Genomic DNA, 12,132 nt, shown 5'->3' with positions numbered 1-12,132 from the left:
TCATCCCAGTTCCGATTACATATCCCAAGGCATACCTGTGGTGCACAACTTATCCATAATACTTCTATATTGTTTTCATTATGATACTGACCCTGATATATGATGTATGCATGTATACTTTATAAAAATTTCATTTTAAAAGAATAACTCTCAGTCAGAGTGTTTTTGCCCAGTTGTGTTTATAGTTGTATATCAAAAATGGTTTTGATATACTTAGTTCACTATAAACAATGCTCTGATACCAATTTGTCACACCCCAAACCAGAACGGTGGAAACGTTCGGGGGCGGAGGACGTCATATTCAGTATCATAACAATTGAATAGTAAAGAAAGTACACACCACCATAACATATATATTTGAAAAGTTTACATGATTGTATGTGTTACATGTTTAAATATCAAATACAATATGGTGTTCCAAAAATATGTTACTAACGCCAGCGCGTTAGTCTTCAAAAGTAGTTGCTACCTGGCTTAGCGATTTCCTGAGAATACAAGTTATTTCAAAGAAAAAGTGTCAACATTTATGTTGGTGAGTTCATAAGCATATATTTGTATGCCATTCGAAAGTTCGTGTTTGTTTTCCAGAAAATCCGATATTTTCTCATAAAAGGAGTTATGAATCTTTGTTTGTATAGAACGAATGTATCGAACCAGGAAAAACCTATATTTTCCTAACAGTGGAGAGTAGTCTCAAATGTCCAAGACTATGATTTTGTAAGTAAATATGTCATACTTAAAATAATGAGGCATAGTTTTATTAGTAAACAAAACTATAAGAAGTTTGTAATTTGGCGTAAAAGTAATTGTAATATTACTTTTCCCACAAAAACATAAATACCATAATAATTGTCTATCATGTGAGTTTTCATAACCGTACTATGATGGGTTTGCCTGCGGCGACGTTATTCAGGCGTCGAAGCGATATGATATTTGTCACCCCGCGGACTGTAGCTAACAGTCAGGGCGCGGGATCATCAGTCCCGTATAGATCTATATACACGTATCACGTTCTCACAACAGAGACTCTGGTTATAAAACATGGCTTTTTAGCGGTACCTTGACAGGTATGGTGAAGACGATTGACTCACATATTCTCAATTAAGTCACGTATTTGGAAAGATATATGAATGATTTCTGAAATGATTACCCTTTCTACAGTGTTAACAAAGGCATAATAATGAGTTGCATTTTCTTATATAAACATGATGTTATAGTTGGAAAGGTTACTCTTGGTATGATGTAGTATGCATATATATAAATAAAACATATTGTACCCCATGAGGGTAAAGTTGCGATGTATGATGTTTTGCATGATAATAATTTCATAAGATAGTTAAAACAACAGTGTGAAAAGTATAGCAAAAGATTTGTGTTTCACACGAGTTTAACCGTGTGTTTACTTGTATCCCCCCCCCTTAAAAGCGTTTAAAAGCATTTAAAAAGCATTTGAAAACTTAGTGATAGGGCTATGAACTCACCTGGTAGATTGAAGAAGGTGAGACAAAGATCGAGCAGAACTTCGACTGGAGAAAGCTGATTTCTCGGGATTCTCGGGAATCTCGGGAGCGTAACACTTACTTCGAGACTTGGATGTGCAAACTGGGATGGCTTCGAGGGGGTTAAAAGCAGTGCATAAGCACGAGGAAGAGAGGAATTGAGCATTAAACCCGGAACCCCTTGGGTTCTATTTATAGGCTGAATTTGGGGTCTCACGTCGTGAGCATGGGCTTGCTCACGTCATGAGTTTTGATCTTATCCACTTCCAAGGACGCGACGTCTGCTACCAACTCTAGAACCCATCAATCACAGACTCACGTCGTGAGCTTCTGGCTCACGTCGTGAGCTGCCTGACAGCCTCAGATTTTGTGTCCCGAACTTGTAAAATCCGTAACGTTCGTGTACGAGCTCCGATTTCGACGTTATTTATATGCACGCGAAGGTGAGATTATGCTCTACAACTTTCGTTTAGACTTCGTCGGCTAATTTTGACTTAATTTTTAATATTATATTTTTAACAGGTCGGGACTGGAAAAGTCCGTTAAAAATCCATAACTTCTTCATCCGACGTCTGATTTTGTCTGTCTTTTTACCGTAGTACTACTATTGTTGAGATCTTCGATTCTCGTCAAGGTTTCATTGGCTAAAAGTCGCTCGATCTCTATTTCGAGTTTTTATCTGTCTACTGCTATGTCTAAAACTTCGAAAAATCATAACTTCCTCAAACGAAGTCAGATTTGGGTGTTCTTTTTATGTACGTTTACGGTTTAATGATATCTACGAATTTCATTTAGATACCTAAGGCTGAAAAGTATTTTATTGAAATTTCGTATTTTACGCTTAACAGTGTTTTGCCGGTTTTGTTGCGCATTTTTGATTGGTCATAACTTTTTCGTTATAACTCGGATTTTTGTGTTCTTTATATTTTTGAAAACCTTGATACGATATCTACCACTTAGTACATTCACATTGAGGTTTTCGAACATTTTATTTTTGGCGTCATTCCTATTATATTAAGATAGGTTACCAAACTCGACTTTGGATCGTTACATTGATTCGAAATATCGGGTTGTTACAGTGGCTAAGAATATTTGTAAGCATAAAAGATAGGAAACAATTTAATTTATTTATTTAAAAACAACCACCACACAAAGACATTCACATTTATCGGATTAAGGAATTCTATCTAGTAGGGTAGGGGTAGCATCAATAATCAACAAATTCTTATCAATATTACATCTAACCGACTTCATCGATAACTCACACAAACTAACCAAAGACTAGTACTAACGATCAGTTTGAGCAAATAGGCAAATCTACTTTACAAGATCAACAAGAGCTGACTATTGGACCACTTCGACTTCCCCTCCGGGGAATAGCAAAAATTTTACAATAAAAGGGGCTTAGATCGTAATAAGATATTAAAATATATTTTATATTAGAATAACATAATAGTCTTTAAATTTGAAAGAGAAATTGACAGAAAAATTTGCTCGGTTTACCTAGTTTAGTTTTTAGTGCAACGAACTTGTTAATTTGGGTTTGGAGAGCACCAACTTAATTAATTAAGGACTATATTGGGTTCAATTTTAACATTATTGTAATGCCTATTAATATGCATTGTGGTCCACTATAAAAGATGGCAATGCGTATTAATATGCATTGTTTTAACATATATAAATATATAGAAGAAAGAATTGGAAGCCATTATTCTCGCGGATATTTGATTGATATGATCGTTTTGGAATGCCATTTTGTTTGAAAACAAGAAGCCGAGTAATGACATCATTTATGACAATATTGTATGATTCTTCTTTATTTTTTATTTTTTTTTTCAAATTTTTATGTGTCTTTTTTTAGAAAGAGCAAAATTATATTAAAATGAACCCCAACTAATAAGAAACTAGAGGGGAGCAGGAACAGAAAAAGAAAAAAGACATACATATAGTAGTTGTAAGTAAAGAAAAATACATAGGCAAACTAGAAAAAATGGAAATGAGATGATGACCACACGTTCCATTCACTTAAACCGTCTTTTCCTCTACATTTGATAGAGATACACCAGGGATTTTATCTGCTCAGCTCCGCAAAAGGCACTGATGAATTTCAGATTAAAAGTCCGGTCATTTCTATATTTCCAGAGGCTCCATATAAGCCCATACCATATCATCATGAGCCTATTTTTTTTTTTGGAACACCGACCCCAACTTGTAGCAAAACATATTAGATCCCTGACATTGTGAAATGTTTGGTTCTTGATACCACACCAGTCAAATATTCTCTCTCTTATTGCACTCGCATACAGGCATGTTACTAGAATGTGATCGGCACATTCGTCACCAGCAAAGTAAGCACCACAACATGTCGATTCGAGCTCCACTCAAGTAGATTTCATAGTAGTAAACATATTCAATGCATCGAGTAGTTAAAAAAACTCATATTCGACGTTTGATTCCTTGAAATGTTAAGAGTTAATTATGTCAATGCTATCATAAACCCCTAAGACAAATCCTACAACATCTTCATGATTAACCTTGTAAAGATTTACACCAAAACCATAACCAATTAGATTAAAAGACTTGAACAAATAAATGCTCCACCACTTAATAGGAAAAATAAAAACATCAATGAATCTCACTTTTTGATTCTCTAAATGTACTAATTAAAGCCTTGGTGATAGCATGAACAAGTATCCCAATTGGACAAAACAACAAACAAAGAGAAACCGAATGCCGAGTCTCGATCTCATTCTCCAATCCATCCTGATACACCTGTCTGTTTCCACCAATCAAAACCTCAAGTTAGCTTCAATCAGTATGTACTGTGTTTAGCATGCATCAGACTGATACATAAACCAATGTCAATGGTACACAATTTACAAATTTTCATCCCACCCATAAAGGTGGGACAGTGACATTGACTCGCTACTGATATCTTGTCTGTACAAAAGATGTAAATACCCTCCTACCTTGCGGCGTAGAGGTCAACGACTAACAAATGGATCCAAGCCGAGGCTAATGTCATCTCATTAGAAAACATCTTAGCTACACCCGGAAGCTGAAAATAAACCATGGTAAAGTTAAAAATCGACTATCATCATTTAGCAAATCACTCGGGTAGAAATTCTTACCTCGGGCAGCCAATATTTGCTTGCGAACATTAACCGGAATGTATCCGGGGTCCACGAAAGATATAGAAGATACGAGTATAAAACGCCAAGCAATACATATGGTATGCTACTTCTCATACACTTTTTAGTCTGCAAGTTAAAACCTGTCAGTGTCCCACGTCAGCTAGACACAGTCCCATTTAGGGAAAGTTTAAAGCTTAGTTCTTTATATGTCAAAAAGAAATATCTATATATAGTTTATAAGATTAATTCTTGTTTTTATAAAGTCAAGAAAAAAGCATTAAATAGTTATTTCAATACTTTTTTTTTGCTTTATAACATTGGAAAATTTACCAATTCGGATTTTGGAGCTGCGACCATAAGAGTGTAGAATGGAAGAACAGCAGCAGTTCCTAATGTAAAAGCATCACTCGCTAATTGCATATTAGCAAAACCTAATTGAACAAAGATCCAATAGAGCTATAAATTGATAAGATTAACAAAGTGTTCGATGTTTAATCGGCAAATTATTTCATGATAAACAAAGGGTACGAAAGGATTACATGATGCTTGCAGTTTTGAGTTTTTTTGACGCAGATTGAAGCTTTCATTTGGTATGATTATAGCTCCTGATCCTCTCATAAAACTCCATTGATTTCTTAGCTTGTTTCCGATATGTATTCCGTAAAATTCGGTGTTGATGGGTTTAAGAGCGAATGTGGATTTGGAGTGTTTGGATACAGTTGTTAAGAGGTTAATCTACAACAAAGAGATAACATCTATGAACCCTAAATTGCCAATCGAGTTCAAACATGAAAACGGGAAAGTAAACCAATTCAATTGGGGGAAAAGTACAAACAAGCAAGTTATATACGTATATGAGCATCATAACATATATATGCAAAGTGATGATTCAATCTGCAAACACACAACACACAAAATAGATGATATAAACAGAGTGAAATGGGCACAAATAACCAAATTGATACGAAAAAAGCAAAATGAATCAAACCCAGATTTTAAATTGGAAAACAAATCATGAATATGCAAAGGTGAAGTGATTACAACAATTGCAAATACACAAATTGGCAAAGTCAACCACATTCAGCTCACCAACTTGAAATGACTCGAACCCAGATCGCAAAAATGGAAAATAAACCATGAATGTTGAAGGTGAGGTTGTTTTAGCATATGCAGACACACGTAGATACAGTAAAATGGGAAAGAAGCAATACCTTGAGTGCCAATTGATGGTGACAAAGGCAAGAAGAGATAGCCATTATAGATGTAAGAAAGTAAGTGAGATTGAGAGATGAAATGGGTTAGGATTCTTCATGAAGTTGTCGTTATATAAAAAAGAAATTAGAAGTGGTAGTACAATCATAGATACAAAAGAGATGAGTAGTCTTGTTTTCCTTTCCTTTCAAAAAAAAGAAATGCAAAGTTTTGTCTGTTGAGTGAATATTCATCTCACCCAATTTAATTAAGTTTTCCTTTTATTTTAATGAAGAGAGGATATAAAATTGATTTTGTGTATGAATATTTTCAAAAAGAGAAACAAAATTACATCTTAATTTTATTATGTTATGTGTATATCTATATGTTACCAAATATATAACTACTTAAAAACATAAAGATTCAAATTTCAAAGGTGTAATCCAACACTATCCGATATCCATGTCATTTTCCATACAAAATTTGTTATCGCATGTATTTAGTTTTGTAAATTACGATTTTAGTCCTCAAGGTTTGTTGCATCCTCAATTTCATATGGTAACCTCACTTCAAGCCTCATATTTAGTTTTGTAAATTACGATTTTAGTCCTCAAGGTTTGTTGCATCCTCAATTTCATACGGTAACCTCACTTAAAGCCTTCAAGGGTTGATTTCAAGGGCAAATGACAAGAAGGTCACTATATTAACATAAAATTTTGATTTTGACACAAAATTTTTATTTTTTTTTCAATTATGTCATTATATTTATAATTTTGTTGCAATATCAACCAAATGACAATTTATCAATGTTCTCCCGGTAACCATTTTCCCGAATTGCAATAAAGTCACTAAGTTTACCAAAAATTTGATTTTGACACTGAGTTTCAAATTGCAAGAAAGTCACTATATTACCACAAAATTTTGATTTTGACGCCGAATTTTTTTTTTTCTCAATTATATCATTACATTTACATTTTTGTTGCAATGTTAACCAATTGACCGATTCAGGAGATGTTGTGGTTTAGAAGCTTGGTTTGTACAACAATTAAATGAAGGTCGGTCCAATGATTCAAACTCACTTACAAGTCAACAAAAAGGGCATAGTCACCCTTCCAGAAGATGTTATTTTGGTTTAGAAGCTCGATTTGTACAACAAATAAATAAAGACCCCTACAAGGTCGATTTAGTGGTTCAAACATACTAAGCATCTCCTTGGTCAACCTTGTAGGGGTCTTCATTTACTTGTTGTACAAATCGAGCTTCTCAACCACAATAACATCTCATGAAAGGGTGAGTACACCCTTTTTACCGACTTTTAAGTGAGTTTGAACCACTAGATTGACCTTCAGACGCCATTTGTGAAGAAATACTCTGACGAGAATTAAACATTAAACATTATAATAAAAAGTGTCACCTAAATGGACGAGTATGCCATTCTCGCTGAACTTTAAGTGAGTTTGACCCACTGGGTCAACCTAAAAAGATATGTGAAATTGGGTTCGATGCAAACCCTATATTTGAAACTCAATCATACCACATAAGATCGGACGTGGCTTCCACATCACAATATTGTCATTTCATTTATTTTTTGTGAACATCAAGCTTCTAAACCGCAATAACATCTTTCGAAAGGGTGACTATGCCATTTTCGCTAAATTTAAGTGAGTTTGAACCATTATTCCGACCTTCATTTATTTGTTGTACAAACCAAGCTTCTAAACCATAATAACATCTCCTGAATCGGTCTGTTGGTTGAAATAGCATCAAAATTGAAAATGTAATCACATAATTGAGAAAAAAAATTCGGTGTCAAAATCGAAATTTTATGGTAATATAGTTACTTTCTTGAAATTTGAAACTCGATCTCAAAATCGAAATTTTGGTAAAATTAGTGACTTTATTGTAATTCGGGAAAAATGGTTACCGGAAGAACATGGAGAACCGGTCAAGAATGAAAGAGGTAAGTTTATGCACGTGGTTGTGAAAAGTGAGACAAAAAGATGAAAAATAGTGCTAAGTATGCAATGTGATTGCATAAGAGTATATAGAGTAGTAGAAGTCCCTTAACAACCATTTTGAGTAGAGAAATGAAGAAAGATTGGTCATTGCATTGAAAATGCAAGGAAAAGGAAAGTAGATAGCTATTTAAGTAAGAGGTTAAAGAGGAAAATAACCTTAGAAATGGGTCGTTGAGTGAGAAAATGACCAAAAGAGTAAAAAAAGATTTCAAGGATGAAATCTCTTTTAGGAGGGTAGATTATAAGAACCCGAAATTTAGAGAAACTTGGCTTTTAGTGAAATATTGACCAAAATGGCAAAATAGTCATTTATGAGAAAAAGATGAGATTATGAAGTTGTGACTTAATACAAATGGCCAAATCGTAAAAAATGAATTTTTGATAAACTGCTTTTTAGCCTTAGAGATCTAAAAGAAAGTCGTAATATATGTTAAACTGAGATCGTGCATATAGAGAACGTCCAAATCTGACTTCGTATGATGAAGTTATGATTTTTCTAAGATTTAGCATATCAGTGCACAACCCGGAAATCGAATTTTAGATTGATCGATTTTTAGCCGACACAACCTAAACGAGAATCGAAGATCTCGTTAATAGGTGCTCAACGGTATAAAGACAGATGAAAACGGGACGTCGTATGACGAAGTTATGGATTTTTAACGGACTTTAACTGTCCAAGCCTGTTAAAATATAACTTTAAAAATAAACTCAAAATTAGCCGACGAAGTCTAAACGAAAGTTGTAGATCACATTTCTACCTACGTGTGGACATAAAGAACGTCAAAAATGGAGCTTGTATGCGAAAGTTACGGAATTTAGAAGATAATTAATGTTTGGGATTAACCAGCGAGAGACACGTGGCAAATCTCGGCCACACCTTCCTCCCCACGGTTTCGCACGAGATGACGACACGTGGCCTGAGTAGGCCCAACGTACCTTGGAGTACGCCCAACATATTGAGTACGCCCAACGTACCCTTGCGTACGCCTAACGTATGCGGGAGCTGGTAGTCTATAAATAACACTCGTTTCATCTCATTTTTCCACATCAATTTACTCCAATTCTCTCCCAAACACCCCCAAACCCTCAAGGTTTTTCCCTAGCACCTCTTAGGTGTTAAAGGCGAGTCTCGGAGCGACAGAAGGCTCCGAGAAAAAGAGCTTTTGGCTCAGAAGTTCTGCCCGCACAGAGCCCGGTTCCTTGCTAAACCCCCTTGTAAGTGAGTTATGCTTACCCTACTTTAAGTATAACTTATGTTTAAGTTCATTATCGTTATTATGAACCTATAAACAAGATTTATCAGTGATTAAAATTCGTTATACTGATTGATCTACTTACGGGGATGATGTCTAGGCTGTAATTTAGTGAGGTGTTTAAAGTGGGATTTCCAAACAGTATACTTTGTATACCAAACGAACCCTACCTCCGATATGATCCTACCTGGTTGTTCCTTACTCGATAGATCATGAAAGTAGACTTTGAGTTAATGATGAATCTAGAATAATAATTAGTCGCAATAAATATTAGACTAAAACTTAGTGATAATAATGCTAGGTTTCGTCGAAGGAAAAGACGACTGTTATAAGCGAAGCGCTGCCCAAATTTCGAGTCATCACTTTAACAAGTGAGTGCATAATTACTTTCATCTTACACAAAGATGTGAAGTATTTAATATTAATACATGTTATATGTGCTTATTATCTGTGTTCCTGATATCTATGCTAGATGAACGATTTATACATGTTTTACGTGATTTAAACTGTATATGTATTTTATACCTTAAATATATTGGGTACAGATAGGTATATGAATGATGAGAGATGAAAGATGATATAGATGATGAGAGGCGAAAGATGATGAGAAGCCTTGACTTAAACGATGATCTAGTCATTTAACAGAGTATAGATAACGACCACAGACTATTCTAGACAGTCCAGTGGAACGCTAGCAGACTCGCAACCTGTAGGTGGTTTTGAACTACATGTTCACCAGATGTACTCTAAAAACCCTAGAAGCTATGGACTTAGTGCCTTATGAATGGACGTTGGCAGCTATGGATTATTTCCCTATAGATGATCATTGGCAGCTATGGACTTAGTTCCTTACAAATGAACGTTGGCAGCTATGGATTTAGTGCCTAATAGATAACATTGGCAACTATGGACTTAGTGCCTGTTACATAAACCCTGGCAGCGATGGACTTCGTGCATATTCCTTAGGACAATCCTTAGGAATGAATGAATGAAGGATAGATGATTCTTAGGGTACATCCTTAAGAATAAAGAAGATAATGGGGATGGGAAGTTGGGTTAACTGTTTGATGATTAAACATAATAATTATATTATTGTGGGTTGAAAATCCTATGTACTCACTAGGTTTCCCAACCTGACCCACTCAGTTTATTTATATCACAGATGTCGATACGAAGCTACATTACACTGAGAGATTAACAGAGATGTAAATCATTAGTGTAAATGAATGTAAGGGCTGTTTATGCTTATGTTTTTGTTTTGACGATGGCATCCCAATGTTTTAATATAAACAAAATTCATTTCTTCAGAAATGCTTTGATAATATCTTTATCATGTTTGTTGGGAACAAATTCCGCAATATTATTCTTTAAAATGGATACTCTGATATTAAATAAGCATAAATAAAATTTTTAAAAATGACCGTGAATTTTGGGATGTAACAGTTGGTATCAGAGCATTAGTTTAAGCAAAGTAGGAATATTTGAGGATTTCTATACTTAAAATTAGAATGCTAAGCGATGATCGTGAGGAGTGTGTCTAATATATTTTAGGTAGTACACCTGAATAGACACAAGCACTAGCTTACTTAGGGAAGATGCCTAAATTGTTTTATGTGCTAAATGATTTGTGATGCTTTATGATGCCATTATTTGATCGGATCTATGGTCTGTTGCCGACCGGATCTGTAAATATTATGTGTTTAGATTTCTAAACATTTAATTATGGTATTAGAATTGGCATGTAACTTTTCGGAGTGATAAGGAGATTTATACGTCTATCGTAAATAAATATTTCCCTATCTTAATTCTTGTCAATGTACACTGAACATTTGCTAGAGTGTATAGATCGAAATTGTAAGAACTCATAGCAGATTAGGAAATGCTAATGGAAACCATCAGCCTGAGCCATAAGTGATTGAGCGTGCACCAGCAGCTGCACCCGAGCCAATCACGATGGCAGGAGTCCAAGCAATGATTCGTGATATGATGGCCGAACAAAGGGAGGACATAAGGCAAATGTTTCTTAATAGGGATGAACCCACTATACCCATTGTACAACCTGAACTAAACATTGAACAGTCAGATGAAGGAAACTATAGTCAGACTGTAAGTCAAGCTGAGCCACGAGTGGTTAAAAGAAACCAACCCAATGGAGGAAATGATGGGTGTGGATGTAAGTACAAGGATTTCATGGCATCCAAACCACCAAGTCTTTCTGGAAGCCCAACATCGGTGGAAGTCATGGATTGGATCTCCGATATGGAGATGATGTTTGAAAGTTGCGACTACAGCACCAAACAAAAGACCGCTCTCGCGGTAACACTGTTGAAGATTGGTATATTAAGATGGTGGAAGCTACTAGTTGATACCATGCCCAAGGGAGAAGCTATCAAGATGTCTTGGGAAGACTATTTGGTACAATTGAAAATGCAGTACTGCTCTGAGCAGGATCTTCTGTATGAAAGACCAGAGTGTGGACTCTGGCAGTTAAGTAGATAAGTAGTTGTAGATTATATGCTTGTTGTCTTTGTGATGCTTGCATGAAAGACCAGGAGGTGGCTCCTGGCACTTGTCTGTAAGACCCAGGGTTTTGGTCCCCAACCTGACAACGCAGACCATGATACAACTCGTGACATAACGACAAGACTATGGTTGGCACATAGCACCTCCTATTAAATGTTGGATATGTATTATATGTATGACTCATATGTTATGTACGATATGTGGTATTTGGGGAATTCACTAAGCTTTGTTCTTACAGTTGTTGTTTATGGTTTCAGGTACTTCCGGTTCGAAAGGTAAGGGTCCGGCTTGATCGCAACGCATACACCCATATTTTCTGCAACCTTGAGATTTTGGGATTGTACTATGATAACTGTTTTTAATATGAAATACCTTTAAGTGTTTTAGTAAATGATAAATGGAGGTTTGGGTTGTTTTAAAAATGAAATTTTTACCTTCATATTTTGGAGTGTTACAGAAAGTTGGGGACCAAGTATACTGGACCGTTCCGTGTGATCGCCAGGGTAGGCAAAGT

General features: G+C 35.5%; 1 protein-coding gene across 4 annotated transcripts; it reads right to left on the bottom strand.

The window, feature by feature from the left end:
• Positions 1-4,079: 4,079 nt before the first annotated feature.
• On the bottom strand, positions 4,080-6,013 carry ABA4 (abscisic acid (aba)-deficient 4). Of its 4 annotated transcripts, none has more exons than XM_079085883.1 (7): positions 5,845-6,013; positions 5,469-5,527; positions 5,173-5,368; positions 4,964-5,064; positions 4,631-4,759; positions 4,469-4,557; positions 4,080-4,275 (listed from the first exon to the last, which is right to left on the bottom strand). In XM_079085883.1, the coding sequence occupies exons 2-7, from the start codon at positions 5,496-5,498 to the stop codon at positions 4,125-4,127; spliced, it is 696 nt and encodes a 231-aa protein (XP_078942009.1). In that variant the 5' UTR covers positions 5,499-5,527; positions 5,845-6,013; the 3' UTR covers positions 4,080-4,124. The 4 variants fall into 4 exon arrangements, with proteins under 4 accessions (XP_078942009.1, XP_078942010.1, XP_078942008.1 ...); XM_079085884.1 differs by having other exon boundaries at positions 5,484-5,527; positions 5,845-6,012; XM_079085882.1 differs by lacking the exon at positions 5,469-5,527 and having other exon boundaries at positions 5,845-6,008.
• Between the last annotated feature and the right edge of the window lie 6,119 nt (positions 6,014-12,132).

Source organism: Lactuca virosa, chromosome 3, assembly GCF_052849685.1.
Source record: "Lactuca virosa cultivar CGN04683 chromosome 3, Lactuca_virosa_CGN04683_v6, whole genome shotgun sequence".
Taxonomy (NCBI): domain Eukaryota; kingdom Viridiplantae; phylum Streptophyta; class Magnoliopsida; order Asterales; family Asteraceae; genus Lactuca; species Lactuca virosa.
Note: the sequence above shows the minus strand (reverse complement) of the source record. Positions and strands in the feature narration are given on the sequence as shown.